General features: G+C 33.8%; 1 protein-coding gene across 2 annotated transcripts in view; it reads right to left on the bottom strand.

Moving 5' to 3' along the window:
- Nucleotides 1–3,251: 3,251 nt before the first annotated feature.
- Nucleotides 3,252–17,374, bottom strand: part of SPPL2A (signal peptide peptidase like 2A) — a 46,236-nt gene continuing 32,113 nt past the window's right edge. For both annotated transcript variants that reach the window (XM_081292587.1, XM_081292588.1), the window contains 3 exons: nucleotides 13,267–13,344; nucleotides 10,938–11,098; nucleotides 3,252–4,523 (listed from right to left, as the gene is read on the bottom strand). In XM_081292587.1, the coding sequence (XP_081148713.1) occupies nucleotides 4,449–4,523; nucleotides 10,938–11,098; nucleotides 13,267–13,344 (314 nt within the window). In that variant the 3' untranslated portion in view covers nucleotides 3,252–4,448. The remainder of the gene's footprint in view (nucleotides 4,524–10,937; nucleotides 11,099–13,266; nucleotides 13,345–17,374) is intronic.

The raw sequence follows: 17,374 nt of genomic DNA, 5'->3' as shown, positions 1-17,374 counted from the left end.
AATGAGGGGTTAATTCTAAAGACTGAGCCTATGTGCTGTCAATATGTTTTTAAAGAAACAACTTACAGTCATTCTGATCCTGCTATCACTTAAGATAATAGCCCCATAACACATTACTCAAGGGTTGAGGAGTGTTTGCCTAAACTCCTCCTTTGATAAGAAGACAGATTGCCCTTACTGGAGGCTGGAATACTCAATAGCCTCAAGGTCTGCAAAAGAAAGTTCCAGATAAAATCAGTCTGTGCAATCCAAGATGATCAAAGTTGCCTTCAGATTGTTGGCACATTATTTAATCTTATTGTAATTATAAATTTTCACACCTCTGTGTTTCACTTAGACCCTCAGAGTATGACATATGCAATAAGGATTTAGAAATCTGATATAATCCAACTGTCAATCAAGAGCTAGGAGGTGGTACTCAAGTGGGACCCTCTGGAAATTTCCTCTCCTACTCTAAAATAACTGAGTTCACAAAGAAGTGAGTTGTTGATTCTTTAGATGATCCATTTCTTCCTTGAGAGTGCCCCTGTCCTTCTTCTCTCTTCTACTAAACTTTCCTACACCTTCACTACACCTCAGGTCTCCCTTGAAATCTCGTGAAGACACAAGAGCCAAAAGCATAACACAACTTTGGGTTAATATGAATAATCCAGCAGATAGCATGAACACTAATTAAAAGTAGAATGATTAATATTTTGTATAATCATTTGTATTTTGAATGCTTAATAAAGTATGTAATAGCAAATGCAGAAGATACAAGATTATACAGGAGAAAGAAGTCTCCTTCTCATCCCTGTGCCCAGCCATCTTATAATTTCACTCCCTAGATACAGTTCCTCTGTATCTTTGCAGATAGATGGGTCTGTGGGATGAAATAAGGTTCCTTTGCATCAGGGCATGCAGGGAAATAAAGGACTTTCTCATCATACCATCAAGATAAACCATAGACACATATTTAGGCCAATCTCATCTAGGAATATAGCTCAGTGGTAGGTAAAATGCTTGCCTGGCATGGGTGAGGCCCTGGATTTGATACCAAGGTTAAAAAAAAAAAAAAAAAAAAGGCAATACAATGGCAATAAGGAATTTGGTAATTTGTGGAAACACATTTGCAAAGCTGCAAACACCAGGAATATTCCTCACAATTGATTAATACTTTCTTTAAAAAAGAAAAAAGTCTATACATATATTAGTAAATATTTATTAAGTGCTAATATGTAACAATATAAATTCCCACCACCCTCAGATTGTGGATTTTAAGGGTAGTTTGTTAGACCTAAGTAAACACACTATTTTGTAAGAGTTGTTATATGTAAACACGGTCTAGTAAACTTTTGGTTCATTTTCAATTATTTTTCACTACATAAAATAAAACACATTCAGTTTTTATTTTAAAATAGAATTTATTAAATACTATAGTGAATTCCATACATTAAAAATGTTTTTCTTGTCAGTATTGGTACATGATGAATAATTTTAAGGTACTGGTAAATTAACACTTCAAAAAATCTTAAACTTGAAATCATGTTCCATTAGAAAATAAAGCCTAGTAGTGTTATAAAAGTATTGACACTTACATATCAAAGTGTAAAAAAAATTTGAGTGCTTAATAAAGTATATACTAGCAAATAAAATATATAATAGCAAACCACATTACTTTTTCATAAGGTTCTCATTTCAGCAAAATACAACAGAAGGTTAAACAATAGGCAAAAGCCAACTCATTTACATTGACTTGTCTGCCTTACTGGGAAATATTGCAATGTAAGTGGATGAACTATAGATATTTTAAAAATAAGTATATTTCAAAGGAATAGAAAAGCTGTTTACAATACTTTTTGTTTAATCAAAGTACCACATGATGACATTAAATATTCTGCTTTATTTTAGTTGTACCTTATTTGCCACTAAGGTACAACTAAAATAATTTACCCCCCAATGAACATTTTCATATATAAAGGCTGTCCTAAGTATAGAAACACTAAACATGTTAATTTATATTTCCAGTCTTTGCTATATTAAGGCCTATATATTACTGTCAATTTTTTTACCTTAAAAATTCAGTGATCAAACACAATACTCATATTTTAAAGGTTGAATAATTTGACTCAGATCTTTTGAAATTCACAGAGTATTTTTCTTCCAGGAAGCATAAAGTGATTTATAGTCAGCATTTTATTTGCATTACCCTCATATAACCCCCTTTAGAATTATCTTCTAAGGTAAACAGGGCACTGAAAATGAATTTTTTGAACTGTAAAATTGATCATTTATCATCATCTTGAATAAATTCAACTTTTAATCTTACCAATGGAAAACTATAAAGCCTCTTTAAACCAGTACCTCCCACTAGTCTGAAATATAATTCTTATGTTTCTGAAATTTCATTTGGCTATCAGGCTAAAATTGGAGGCCAAACTTAATAAATTAGTTCAAATATTTTTTAGTTAAATATAAAATATTTTTCGGTTATATTTAATGCAGAAATTGAAAGAATGAAGAAAATTGGAAAATACCTTTGTATTTATTATAAATGTATCATTCACCAAAATCTCTAGAGACATGTAACTCAAATATACAAATGACAATAGCAAAGGGGCCCAAATTCTATCAAAAGGGTAATAAACTGCAGTCTCTTACAAGGAATTGTTGATGTAAAAAAAAATCTACAAGCTAGAAGGAAATAAAATATATTAGGATACCAACAAGGTCTTTCCTCATAAGCCTATTTATTTTTGCTGACTTAACTGTATATAGTTGAGGCTTTTGAATATCATAAAGTTTGGATAATTTTGCTTAAAAAGCTGTATTTTGGTAAATATTTTATTGACATTATAAATGAAAATATAGTGGGAGTTTTAAAATGCCACTTAATTTGTTCTTCTCTTTATCAAATGTGCCAAATAAATTAGATTCCTTTGAAAAAATCCAAACTTGATATAAAACAAAGGCAAAATTAAGATCAATTCTTACTTATAAATTGTCATAAATAAGAGGACTCATAACTGTATTAAGTAGAAAGAAGAGTTGACTATAAATGGAGTTTCTCTATTTTCAATTTACTAAGCAAAAGTTAACAAATAAAAGCATCTAATGCTAAATTTAACGCAAACATCAAAGGTCTGATCCATTTTGAAAGACATTAATTTTATCTTTTAATAAGTTAAATTGGTCTTAGAATGAGAGAATAGATTTCTTCACTTTTTTTTAATGTGAAAGGATTTTGCTACGCTGTCCAGGCTAGTCTCAAATACTCCTCTTTCCCCAGTCTCCTGAGCATCTAGGACTACAAGTGTGTGCCATCATGCCTGGCTTCTGTTCACATATTTTGTGTATTATTTCACAGAAATGCAAAATCCTGTTGCTTTTGCAATCACTTGTCATTTAGAAATTTCTTAGAGAAAATAAAAGAAAATGGAAAAACAATGTGCATTTCCAGGAAAATGTTCAAAGCCCCACCTGAGATTTTACAAAGAATGAGAAAAAAGATTTTTCCAAGTTGGAAGTTACAGAGTGAATAACTGGTTCAACCCACTCATTTTGTAGGTGGAAAAACTGAGATACAAAAGTACACTTGTACTTGTATGCTTCCAAGGTTAATAGTTGTTATTTATGGGGAAAAAGTGAAAATTAGAAAAAAGGTAACAGGGAGGGGAAAGGATGTTACACATAGTGAGCCACATATATTAATATATAATTGGATCAGAATTTTTTTTTTAATGATCAAACCTTAACAGCAGCAAAACCAAATTTCAAAGATCAGAAATACCAGCTACATCTTCAAATAATGGTGTACCACTACAAACTAGACTTCAGTTTTTGTGTCCTTTAAATAACTTCTATGTTTCTCTATATCTGGAAAAATATTCTAACACACATTGCAGTCTGAAGTAATTTAGTTTCTCAAGTTTAAAAAAAGGGTTGTAATTTTTTAAAAAAGTATAAAAATGTTTATATTTATTCCCAAATAATATATTTCTAAACTTGGTATGATATGAGGTCCAAATTTTCACTGTTATCTGCCTTCTTGCATGGTCTTAAATACTTTATTTTATAGAGGAGATAAAATATGCCTAATCCTTTAACAAAAAATCTTGCTTTGATAGTTACACTTTGATCTATCATTAGAGTTGAAAGAAATATATTTCACTAAGGAAAATACAGGGATTAATCAAGATTTTTTTTTAGAAAAATATACTGTATACAATACATCTTAGAAATTACACAGACCATATACTTTTATTTAATTCGAAGGCACAACTTTAACATAATTAAAAGTAAATGCGTTTTAATTATCTATGAAATAATTGTCTGTATCAGCTCATAAAAATATATATTTGCAAACACATCATTGAAAATGCTTTTGGATTGTCAATTCAGGAATTGAATTAAAAAGTCAAACTCTTATTTGTAGAAAATCAATAACATTATTGCAGGTCCATATAATATTATTGTTGGGCAATCTGTTCATCAGTAGTTGCTGAGTTTTCTTCATTTGTTGAACAGTCCAGATGGTCCATCATCTAGGCATGAATAAATAAAAGCTGTCAGAAAATGAAAACTTTTAACTTGCCTCCTATATTCAATAATTCAACAAAAGGATTCCTAGTTTCTATAAAAGACACAGTGGGCATACACAGAGGGCTCCATGGAACTAACATTCCTTTTGTAATACTGTTCTGGTTCAATATCCATGCTCATAAGGAGATGGTTAGGGTAATAACAAATTTTTCAGGAAGCCTAAACATGTGACTCAGTGCCAATTTGATAACTGTTTTCTTTGGACCTTCTATTACTTTCATTTTGCAATGTGAATACTGCCCTTCATGGCAATGAAAATTCCACCACAAAAGGAAGATATTTCTGATGCTTATTCTAGGACATAATTCCACTTTATCTACCCATATAAGTGGAAAATCTAAAACTAGATCCAGATGTCACTGTGAGAATACCTACTGGCTCTGGGACAGTGTAATCTTATTGACACCTTGAACTGATCTTAAGATAATTTAAGAATGATACATGGAATTTTTGAAACATTATATAACAAAAATTTCTACTAAAAAACAAACTTGCAGGTACTTAAAGGTCAAATGATACTTGCAAACAAAACCAAGACTATGTTTGCTATATAGACTATTTTAAAAGTATTACCTTTAAGCTTTTCTCAGTTGGTCTTTTCAGCTCTGCCCATATTCCCATAAAAATCGTTTTATATTTGGGAATAAAGGAGAAGAAATTGCTTAACATTTTCAGCAATTTTTACCCTGTTCTTAAGATAAAACTACTTAAAAATAGAAAAAAAAGTATTTATTGTCTTTGGGCTGGAGATGAAACTCAATAGTAGAGCATTTTCCTAGCATGCATAAGGGCCTAGATTTGATCCCCCACCACCATCAACATTAAAAAAAAAAATCTTTATTTTTCGTGAAGATCCTCGAAGACTTTTAGGCTAGCGATTAAATTTTAGTAATGTGATACACTATTTTTGTAAACTGGTTCTAAAAGCTTTAGAACACTAAGTTTTTTTTGAAAAGTAAGAAATGGGGGTTTTCTAAATGGGGGTTTTGGATTTGCCAAATAAACAGAATACAACATGAACTGAGGCTTTCAGTGACAATGTCTCAACCAATGGAGAAAACTTAAAAAGCCCAGACCTGTCAATTCTCTGGGTCATATCAAGTCCCCAGTCAGTTCTGTGGTCCTTATTTGCCAAAGATGTCCCCCGCACCTCCAGATTAATTTAGTTACATGTACACAGGAATTATAGGGAAGAAGGGGGAATAAAGAAATTGGGATGTAGCTCAGTAGGAAAGCACTTGCCCATTATGCATGAAGTCCTGTTTTCCATTCCCAGTATCACAAAAACAAACAAACAAAAAATTAAATACAGGGCTGGGGATGTGGCTCAAGCGGTAGCACGCTCGCCTGGCATGCGTGCGGCTCGCCTGGCATGCGTGCGGCCCGGGTTCGATCCTCAGCACCACATACCAACAAAGATGTTGTGTCCGCCGAGAACTAAAAGATAAATATTAAAAATTCTCTCTCTCTCTCTCTCCCTCTCTCTTAAAAAAATAAATTCATATTAAAAAAATTAAATACAATAAAAAGTTTGGAATTATAATACCGTAGTTCAGAGATATTTATTCTCTTACATATTTCCAGGTTTGTGGTGTTTAAAAATAAATAAATAAAAGCAAAATTAAGACAGGTAACACATATTAAGCACTTCACTATTTGAAATATAAGATGAAACTGCTGAACAGTTAATATTTTTTAAATTCTTTTCATTGTCAATAGACCTTTATTTTATTTATTTATATGCACTGCTGAGAGCCGAACCCAGTGCCTCACACATGCTATGCAAGCTTTGACCCAAGCCCATGAACAGTTCATTTTAGTCACAATTTAAATGAAGAAAGGAAAGGAGAAACATGTGAGGTATATATATATATATCTCCATCCATCCCTTGGGAGAGAAAACTGAAGCAGCACTGAAAGTATGAATGGTGGTAAAAGTCTTTCTTCCACAAGACCTGCTTACTCTCACAACCATCCCTAAAGAAATAAGGGCTTCCATATTCTATGTTATAAAATGTCTCTTCTTCCTAATCCCCAGGCACCTCACCAGCATTAAAATCTTATCACTAAATATAGAAACACGAAGTAAAACACTTTTCAAAGTCAATTTCTTGAGAAGTAAGCATATCTATCCCCTATTCACTTTTCTTTATTGAATTTTCAATAAAACCAGTTTAGAAACAAATAGCAAACTTAAAGTAAGCTTTTAGTAACACATCAACATAGATAATAAAGTTAATTGGCAAAAATGGTATAAATTTTCATAATATTTATACATAGGCAATTTGTAGTTTGGAAAGGTGTCCCTTGAAATTGTGTCAGTTAACCTGGCACTTTCTGATAGCTCTACTTACTTAGAATTGAACCAATCTCCAGAAACAGTCTAACAAAACTCACTGAAGTAGGTAACTGGAGTTGTTGATCCTCAAGCAGAGTCATTCTAAGTATCTCTGTACTCTGACTTTTCAGTTACAGCTTGTGACTTCTAAAAATAAGTAAAGTACTAATGACATTTAACAGAGACAAACTCACTATTTCTTAGACATCAACAAACTGAAAACTTACTACCTACCCAGAGCAGAATAGCCCACCGGAAGTTATATAAATCTAACTTCACTGATTTAATATTAGAAATAAAGAAACAAAAATCCCCTAAGATGGTTCCTCTTAATTGTTCTACATATATCAAAATAATTGTGACTCTGCTTGATTTTTCTCTTTAGAGAAAAATATATTTATTTACATTAATTAGAACTAAGGCTTTGAGTAAAATTGAACCAATGGAACTGAGTCCTGTAGTTCTTGAACCACTTCAGAAAAGGGTCAAAAGGGAAATATAGTATAACTAACTTTGGGCTGTAGAAAAAATAGTTAATATTTCCAAATCAGCATTATTTTAATGATAACCCTATAGAAACATTACTTCTTCTGATGTGAGAAATTCACAGAAAAGGATGACTGTCCTGTTTTCCTCTCCCTCTCTATTCTCACTCACTCTCTGTGAATGCCAATGACATTGTCACATTTCTGTCTGCATCCAGGTCTGTCTCCTGCCCATCAGACCCATTTATTCAACTGACTGTTCTTTCTTTCTTTCTGGTGAGTCTATAAGTACTCTGAAATGTCCAACACTGAATTCACGTCCAGCACTTAACATGTCCAAAATTGAATTCATCATCTTCTTCCCCAAATCTGTTCTGTCGTCCATTCTTTCAACTCTACTTCCTATGCCTCTCCTCATACTGAATCTATCACCAGACACCAATAATTTTGCCTCCAAATTTCTCTTGACATTGTTGACTTTACTTTAATGTGGGTTACAAGACTTTACAGACTCTCACCCTTGCTTCCTTCTCCAGATGTCACCTCCTGTAGCTCCCCTAACCTCCCTCAACATTATAGCCATCCTGAACTTCAGTTCCTAGCATGTGCCATACTCTCTCCCCTCCAAGCCTTTGAAGATTTGGTTCCTTCAAGTTGAACACATGACTCAGCCTTAAAGTTTCAACATAAATTTAACATTCTTTAGAAAACTTTCCCCAAATTGCCTGTGGCCCTGTCCTGACAACACTGGATGTGTTGTCCCAACTCCTTATGAAGTAAACTTCGTTTAAAATGAGAAATGAATTTTGAGACTGACATGAGCCATTCATAGTTAATAGTCCTAAGTCCACATAAAAAATAGTCCACATAAAAAATATTCTAACATGCAGATATGCCTAAATAACATTGATAGAGCATTCATTTCAGGTTAAATGGGTCAAGATTGGCCTTTCTTTAAAATTCCTAGAACAAAACCTTGACACCACAATGTTATGTTTAAGGTTTTTTCTTTATGGAAGTTCCTGATATTCCAGTAAAGTCTGTTTGCATTGAAATTAAGAAGTGTTGAGAAACTCTTTATCTACTGAGGTCAGGACCATCGCACTGAACCCTTAGTGAAGGCACTTAGTGGAGCAGTTACCTCTGCTTTGCCCTATCACAGCAAACTTCCCTCCTCCATCCATCCTTATGCCTGTGTATCAGTGGTCTCATGAACAAAATGAGAGAAATTCTGAGTGGCTGAAATTCTATCAATAAAGAAACAGTTCAAAGTTCATGTCCATCTTGTGGTTGGTCTATAGTGTCATTTGTACTGTTATTTAACAAGAGATAGTTAACACAGGCTATTATAATTAGAAAAAGCACTGGTTTAGAATTCTTCTGGTTAAATCTTGTAATTTCTTTTGAGATTTGGATAAATAATACCTGTGTTGCTTACTTCACAGTGCTGTTGTCTCAATTTATATTAAACTACTTAGAATATGTTTATGGCCACAAGGTTCTTGACTAAGCTAGTAAAATAACTTTTAATTTTTCCATGAAGATGACCCCCACACAGTTTTTTTTTGAGTGTGCGCTAAGGATTAAATCCAGTAACTCACACATACTAAGCAAGAACAGATTTTTTTATTTTTAAAGATTTAAAAAGAAAAAATAAAAGTATATCCTGCAATACATATTCTACTACTAATCTTTGAATGCCACATCCCCCCAAAGAACCTCTTAGCCTTTATTTATTTATTTGTTTATTTATTTATTTATGACAGGATCTCACTGTGTTGCCCAGGCTGGCCTTGAACTGGGCTCAAGTGATCTTCCTGCTTCAGCCTCTTGAGTAGCTGGAACTGCTGGTGTGCATGAGAATACCCTGCTCTTTTTTTTTCCTTTTCCCTGGTAAAAAAGAATCATTGGTATTGACAGAAAAATCATTAGCAGTGTCTGGGATTGAAGCCAGGGCACTTTACTACTCAGCTACAATCGCCAACCCTTTCTATTTTTTACTTTAAGACAGAGTCTCCCTAAGTTGCTCAGGCTGGCCTCAATCTTGCAATCTTCCTGCCTCAGCCTCCTGAGTCCCTGGAATTATAGGTGTTACTGCATCCAGCCTAGCTATAGAATACTATAAGTAGTTTTATATTTCTTTATTTAATAAATGTTTATTGAGCATATCTATGAGATAGGAGTAAGTTATAAAAAGCCTATTCTCATGGCTCCTTGAAAACCAAAATCTTGCCTGGCATGGTGGCACATGCTTATAACCCCAGCAGCTCTGGAGGCTAAGGTAGGAGGATCATAAATTCAAAAACCAGCCTCAGCAACTTAGCGAGATTCTCTCAAAATAAAAAAATACAAAGGGCGAGGATGTCGCTCAGTGGTTAAGCACCCCTGGATTCAATCCCTGGTACCAAAAAGAAAAAAAAAAAAGAAAGAAAGGAAGAAAATCAAAGTCTAGTAGGGAATGCAGTAGTCACTAACAATAAAATGTGATAAATTTATTGGTAATGGTAGGTGACATGGAATCTAGAAATGGGACATCTAGTGCTTGTGAATTCAGGACAGGGCCACAGGCAATTTGGGGAAGGTTTTCTAAAGAATGTTAAATTTATGTTGAAACTTTAAGGCTGAGTCATGTGTTCAACTTGAAGGAACCAAATCTTCAAAGGCTTGGAGGGGAGAGAGTATGGCACATGCTAGGAACTGAAGTTCAGGATGGCTATAATGTTGAGGGAGGTTAGGGGAGCTACAGGAGGTGACATCTGGAGAAGGAAGCAAGGGTGAGAGTCTGTAAAGTCTTGTAACCCACATTAAAGTAAAGTCAACAATGTCAAGAGAAATTTGGAGGCAAAATTATTGGTGTCTGGTGATAGATTCAGTATGAGGAGAGGCATAGGAAGTAGAGTTGAAAGAATGGACAACAGAACAGATTTGGGGAAGAAGATGATGAATTCAATTTTGGACATGTTAAGTGCTGGACGTGAATTCAGTGTTGGACATTTCAGAGTACTTATAGACTCACCAGAAAGAAAGAAAGAACAGTCAGTTGAATAAATGGGTCTGATGGGCAGGAGACAGACCTGGATGCAGACAGAAATGTGACAATGTCATTGGCATTCACAGAGAGTGAGTGAGAATAGAGAGGGAGAGGAAAACACTCAAGAACTGTGACCAAGAAGTTTCTGCCATTAGGGGCACTACTGATTAACTGTGAGGTAAAACAAGACAAGGAAGACAATATGGGGATATTTTGATTAGGGTTGACACAAAATCTTTGTTCAATTTAGAATTTGAACTTGGGGCTGTTAGTGAGAGCAACATCTACTATCTTATAGAATTATATATGTTTCTTGTTATTTTCATCACTGGCCATCTTGTTTTCTTTGATGCCTCCCACGGTTTGATGGTAGTTTTGTCTTGAGTCACCCACCAGGTTTTTGGCATTAGATTGCAATGAGAGGTAAGAACTGATGTTGCAGCAGGTAGACATATATATTCTTCCAGCCAAACTCAGTGAATTATTAAGTATGAGCACATACCTGGTAGCTGCTACCTTTCCAGAATTTTTTCATTTCCTTACGTCTCCAAGCAACAATTGAGGCAGTAATAAGTGTGCAAGGTACTAAATAGAGAAGAGCAGGTTGCCCCCTTTTCATCAGTGTCAGAACAACAAATGTAAGTATCATACCAACAGCATAGGCTGCAAGAAGAATATCAAGCATTAGTTATTTCTACGTGCTACCAAAGGTAGATTTCCTCCATTATAGTTCTTCAAATATTTTTGAGAACACTTTTGTAATGACTTCCTATCATAATTTCACTGTTTTCCTAGATAGTAATGAGCAGAGACAGTCTATAGAACTTTTGAAAAATTTAAAATTGGAAAAATATAATAACTTAAGAAAAAGTACCAATTGTTTCTCATTATTAAGAATGTTGAGTTGTTTACATTTTAAATAACTCAATCTGTACCTATAGGAAGCAAGGGTTGCTTTGAAAAAAATTTTCCTAATACTAAATACATATTTCCTAGGCTTCTTTAATAAGCACACACCAAACATTATGTGAAATTTTCATAACGATTCATGGTTTCCTTATGAACATAAGTTCTCGGACTATTAGAGCTGGAAGGACCTTTGCAGACAGTTTAGTTACTCATTTTAAAAATGAGGAAATGGAGGATAAGGGAAGTAGTGCAGGTGGCTCAGATTTAGGGCAGAAGTGATAAAGCCTCGGGGCTGGGCTCCAGGGGTTGAGCCCTTGCCTAGCACATGCGAGGCCCTGGGTTTGATCCTCAGCACCACATAAAAATAAATAAAATAGGGCTGGGGATGTGGCTCAAGCGGTAGCGCACTTGCCTGGCATGCGTGCGGCCCGGGTTCGATCCTCAGCACCACATACCAACAAAGATGTTGTGTCCGCCGAGAACTAAAAAATAAATATTAAAAATTCTCTCTCTCTCTCTCTCTCCCCTCTCTCACTCTCTCTTTAAAAAAAATAAATAAATAAATAAAATAAAGGTATTGCGTCCAATTACAACTAAAAAATAATTTAAAAAAATAATTGATAAAGTCTCCTATAATCTGTCTCAATGTATTCTTTTTTTTTTTTTTTTAAAGAGTGAGAGAGAGGGAGAGAGAGAGAATTTTAATATTTATTTTTTAGTATTTGGAGGACACAACATCTTTGTTGGTATGTGGTGCTGAGGATCGAACCCAGGCCGCGCGCATGCCAGGCGAGCGCACTACCACTTGAGCCACATCCCCAGCCCCCTCAATGTGTTCTTTAGCCTGTCATGGTCATTAGTACTGAAATCTAACCCATTAATGTCTTTAAGATACCATAATTAGGGGCTGGGGATATGGCTCAAGCGGTAGCGCTCGCCTGGCATGCGTGCGGCCCGGGTTCGATCCTCAGCACCACATACAAAACAAAGATGTTGTGTGCGCCAAAAACTAAAGAATAAATATTGGAATTCTCTCTCGCTCTCTCTCTCTTTAAAAAAAAAAAAAAAAAAGAGTACCATAATTAATGACTGCAGACCAGCTTTCTTATTCCTGTATATTCTTTTCTTTATCTCTAACTTAGGTGTTCTTTCTTGTTGTCAGGATACTAATTCTTAGCAACATCCTTGTCTAGTACTAATATATATTTTTAAAAAAATAAATGATAAAGTATTTTGGAGGGGAGAGTAGAATCTTTATTATTCATTTATTTATTTTTAATGTGGTGCTGAGGATCGAACCCAGTACCTCACACATGTGAGGCAAGTGCTCTATCACTGAGCTACAGCCCCAGCCCACTATATTAATATACATTTTTAGTTTACTGGATTTAATTCCACTGTAGACTTGAAAACTTTGCTAGAACAGCATCTAACTGGCTCTGGTGCAGATCATTTACTTAAGCAAAAAGCGCTTTGGTGTGTGAACTTTAAGATATCCATTTGATATGTTAAGAAATAGTAGGGTATATTTTGGCTTACTTTCTTTTATTAACTCTGTTCTCATTAATAAAAGTAGAGGTTTAAGTGACAATTACCTTTGCTGTTCCAGGTGAGATACTATTGTGTAATAAATTAAAATACAAACTTTGCATACCTTTTTAAAAAAATCTAGTAATAATCAATTTACTGACTATTTGTGTGCCAGGTATTTTAATAAGCATTATACATCTAGTTTTCTTTTTAAGCCACCAAAACCTTGTGATATAAATTGTAAAGTATAATTACCCCTTTTGATAGAAAAATATATATTAATAATTTATGGCAAATAATTAGAATTTGGGACTCCTAAGTTTTAGATCTTTGTCTTTTCTTCAGGCATCCCAATTCAATATATATATATAAAAAGAAGAAACAAAATTTACCAATTATAGAAGAAATATAGTATATAGAAGAAGAACCAGTCTGAACATCAAATCTTCTACAGTATGCAACCAACAGGCCTAAAAAACAAAAATAAAAATTCCACATTATTTCTTTAAAACAACACCAGTAATACAAATTCAATTATTAACTAAGGGGAACAATATATATTGTTCTATATTTCACTTTCCTTTTTGCATTACGAGATCATTAAAGTACCTCAAATTCTGGAAAAGTTTGATATACTGATTTCCAAAATGTAATGCTATATTTTAAAAAGATTCCCTAGGGGCTGGGGTTGTGGCTCAGAAGTAGAGTGCTTGCCTACCATTCGTGAGACACTGGGTTCAATCCTCTGAACCATATAAAAATAAAGTGTGTCCATCTATAACTAAAAAAAAAAAGTTAAAAAAAAGATTCTCTAAACCATTAAACAGTGTTTAAAAACATGATTTTTATTACTTGTTCTTTCATGTTATGGAAAAAAATTTTAAATGTTTCACTACAAAGTATATTGAATAGACAAGTGAGATTACATAAAACGAAAAAGCTTCTGCATAGCCACAGAAATGATCAAGAGTGAAAATATAACCTATGGTATAGGAATACTGAAAATCATACATGTGATAAGAGGTTGATCCAAAATACATGTGGTACTCCCAAAACTCAATGATCAGAAAACATAACCCAATTTTAAAATGGACAAAGGAGGGGCTGGGGTTGTGGCTCAGCAGTAGAGTGCTGGCTTTACACGTGTGAGGTCCTGGGTTTGATCCTCAGCACTACATAAAAATAAATAAATAAAATAAAGGTACTGTGTCCAACAAACTCTAAAAAATAAGAAATATTAAAAAAAATAAAATGGACAAAGGAAGCCGATGTGGCGGCATGTGCCTATAGTTCCAGCTACTTGGGAGGGTATAAAGCAGTATGATCACTTGAGCCCAGAAGTTTGAAGCCAACCTAAGAAACATAGAGAGATTGTCTCAAAAAACAAAACAAAACAAAGGACAAAGGATTTAAATAGACATTTCTCAAAATAAGATATACATGGCCAACAGGTAGATGAAAAAATGTCCAAAATCACAGATCATGAGAGAAATGCAAATCAAAACCACAATGAGATATTACTGCAGAACTGTTAAAATGGCTTACTTAAAAAACTGTGGAGAAAAGGGAATTGCACACTATTGGAGGGAATACAAATGAGTATAGCCATTATAAAAAATGATTATTTGATGTTCCTCAAATAATAGAAAACAGAACTATCATATGATTTAGCAATTCCACTACTGGGTGTATAATAAAGAAAGTGAAATCAGTACGTGAAGAGACATGTGTACTCCCATATTCACTGCAAGATTATTTACAATACCCAAGATGTAAAATCAATCTAAATGTGCATTAATGAATGAACAGATAAAAAATGTGCTATATAGAAAAAAATGAGATATTATAAATCCTTTAAAGAGAAATAAATTCTGTCATTTGTGACAACATAAATCAAACTGGAAGATGTTATGTTAGGCAAAATAAGCCAGGCACAGGACAGATACTGCATGATCTCACTTGCAAGTTGAATCTAAAATAGTTGAGTTTAGCTGGGTGTGGTGGCACATGCCTATAATCCCAGTGGCTCAGGAAGCTGAGGCAGAAGGATCACAAGTTCAAAGCCAGACTCAGAGATCTAGCGAGACCCTAAACAACTTAGCAAAACCCTGTCTCAAAATAAAAAATAAAAAGGGCTAGGGATGTGGTTCAGTGATTAAGTGCCCCCAGATTCAATCCCTGGTATTCACACCTCCCCTCTAAAATTTCCCCAAAACAAAAAATCCCCCCCCCCACACCAAAATCTTGAATTCATACAAGTAGAGAGTAAAATGGGAGTTATCAGGGGCTGGGGTGAGATATTGCTCAAAGGTTAAAAATTTCACTTAAATTGGAGGAATAAAGCTAAGGTTTATTGTACAACATGGTAATGACAGTTACTAGCCCTGTGTTATATTCTTGAAAACTGCTAGGAGTAGACTTTAAGTGTTCTTATCACAAAAAAATTAGTATGTGATGGTGTATGAATTAAAGAAAGACAAAATAAAACTAGTAGTAATTTTAAAAACCAGTATGTGCAGTAATGTATATGTTCATTAGCTTGATTAAGCCATTTCTTAATGCATATGTATTTCAAAACATAAACACAATAAATACATACACATTTTGTCAATTTAAATAATATATATGTAAGTATGTTTAAAAATATACTTAAAAGGCATCAAGGAAGGCAATTTAACTGGGATCAAAAAAGTTTCCTTGGGCTAAAGATATAGTTCAGTTGGTAGAATGCTTGTCTAGTATGTACAAGGCCCTTGGTTCAGTGCCCAGCACAACCACCAAAAATAAAAAATAAAAAAAATAAAAATAGGGCTGGGGATGTGGCTCAAGTGGTAGCGTGCTCGCCTGGCATGCGTGCGACCCGGGTTCGATTCTCAGCACCACATACAAACAAAGATGTTGTGTCCGCCGAAAACTAAAAAATAAATATAAAAAATAAATAAAAATAAAAAAGTCTCCTTCCTGGTACCATAAAATGATTTGGAGTTTTAATATGAAAAATTCAACAATGAAATACAAGCTTTCATTTGTAAACATGAAAATATGCAGACATGATTTATTCCGAACCCATTTCTTATAAGAAATTTATTGAACCTCTCCAAAGAAGAAATCTCATACTGTATTCATTAAGTAAATACTTTATAAAACAACAGAATGACATTTAACCACTTAAAAACCATAGACTAACTGGACTACCTTTACTGGTTGCTTGAATTAATTAGCTTTAGTCTGTCACATAACTAATAAAACAAGTTCTCTGTTATTTTTTACTACATTTGCTGTTTACACATCTCTATGTGTTAAAAAAAAATTGCAACCCTCCTCCTATATTAGAATTCAGCTCTTAACATTGAATCACTGTCAATAACTCTACTCTTGGGGACATATTTCTGTTTGAGATATTTGAGATTTACTGAAAGAATGTGATATTTATATAATATTTTTACCAATTCTATGCCAAAATTTATACATAAAATCTTATAGCACTTAGTATGACACTAAGTCAAAATGATATATTTAAATATCAAGTTTAAAGATATTCAAGAAACTATAAGGTTACTCAATAGAATGTATTCCCTTCCTTATGGATAATATGAATGAAAACTCACTGAACTAAGTTGCTATACTGGACTTCGTCATGTCAACTCATAAGGTATTATTGCTAGCTTTTCTCTCCTGTCTGTACCCACAACCCATACATACACATATGCATAGTTTTAGTAGGTAAACAGAAGGGCTTCTGCAAAAGAAAGCCAGTATTTTTCACTCATTCACAGGTAGTTAGTGCATAAGAAGACTGGAAGAATAGTAAAAAAGGATGAACTTTCAACTGATAGATAAATACTATTAATTACTTCTAAACTATATTATTTTTATGAATATAATCTCAAGATTTTATTCATAATAAACAAGAGATGAATCTTAGACCTGGATCACTGGCCCTTTCCCAGTTCACAATCTCTTAATAGCCAGCATTGTCTTAGACCCACAGATGGGCTCAACACACTCATGCCTCATCACAATCTTGGTAGTTTTAGCCTTCAGAAAATTGGCCACTCTGCTTCCAGTCCTAATACTGCTGTACCTTGGCAGAGAATTTTTGCCTTTTTTGTACTGTATTACTGTATTACTGTTGCTTGTCATAGTTCTTATATAAGTCCAGCAAGTTTTAGGGACATTCACCATATTTGCAAGAGCAGCTATTGGCACAGAAAGCTAAACTGTATCATAACTTGTCTGGGATTAAGTTAATTCAATAAGTAATCCAATAAGGACAATAAGGCACATTTCTGATATCTATAAAGATAAGGTGAGTTCCCTAAAAACTTTCTTTTTATGTTAGAAAGCCATAAAAAATGGTGTTCTATTGTTTCTCCTCTCAAACATGACTTTGTGTAGTATAATTAAACTATTTCCCAAAACGTAACTATTATTAAAAACTAAAAGTAATAGAAAGTGAATGTTTGGCACTGTTATATCCAACTCCTAAAAAGGGTCACA

Source organism: Spermophilus citellus, assembly GCF_964194105.1.
Source record: "Spermophilus citellus genome assembly, chromosome: 4".
Classification (NCBI taxonomy): Eukaryota; Metazoa; Chordata; class Mammalia; order Rodentia; family Sciuridae; genus Spermophilus; species Spermophilus citellus.
Note: the sequence above shows the minus strand (reverse complement) of the source record. Positions and strands in the feature narration are given on the sequence as shown.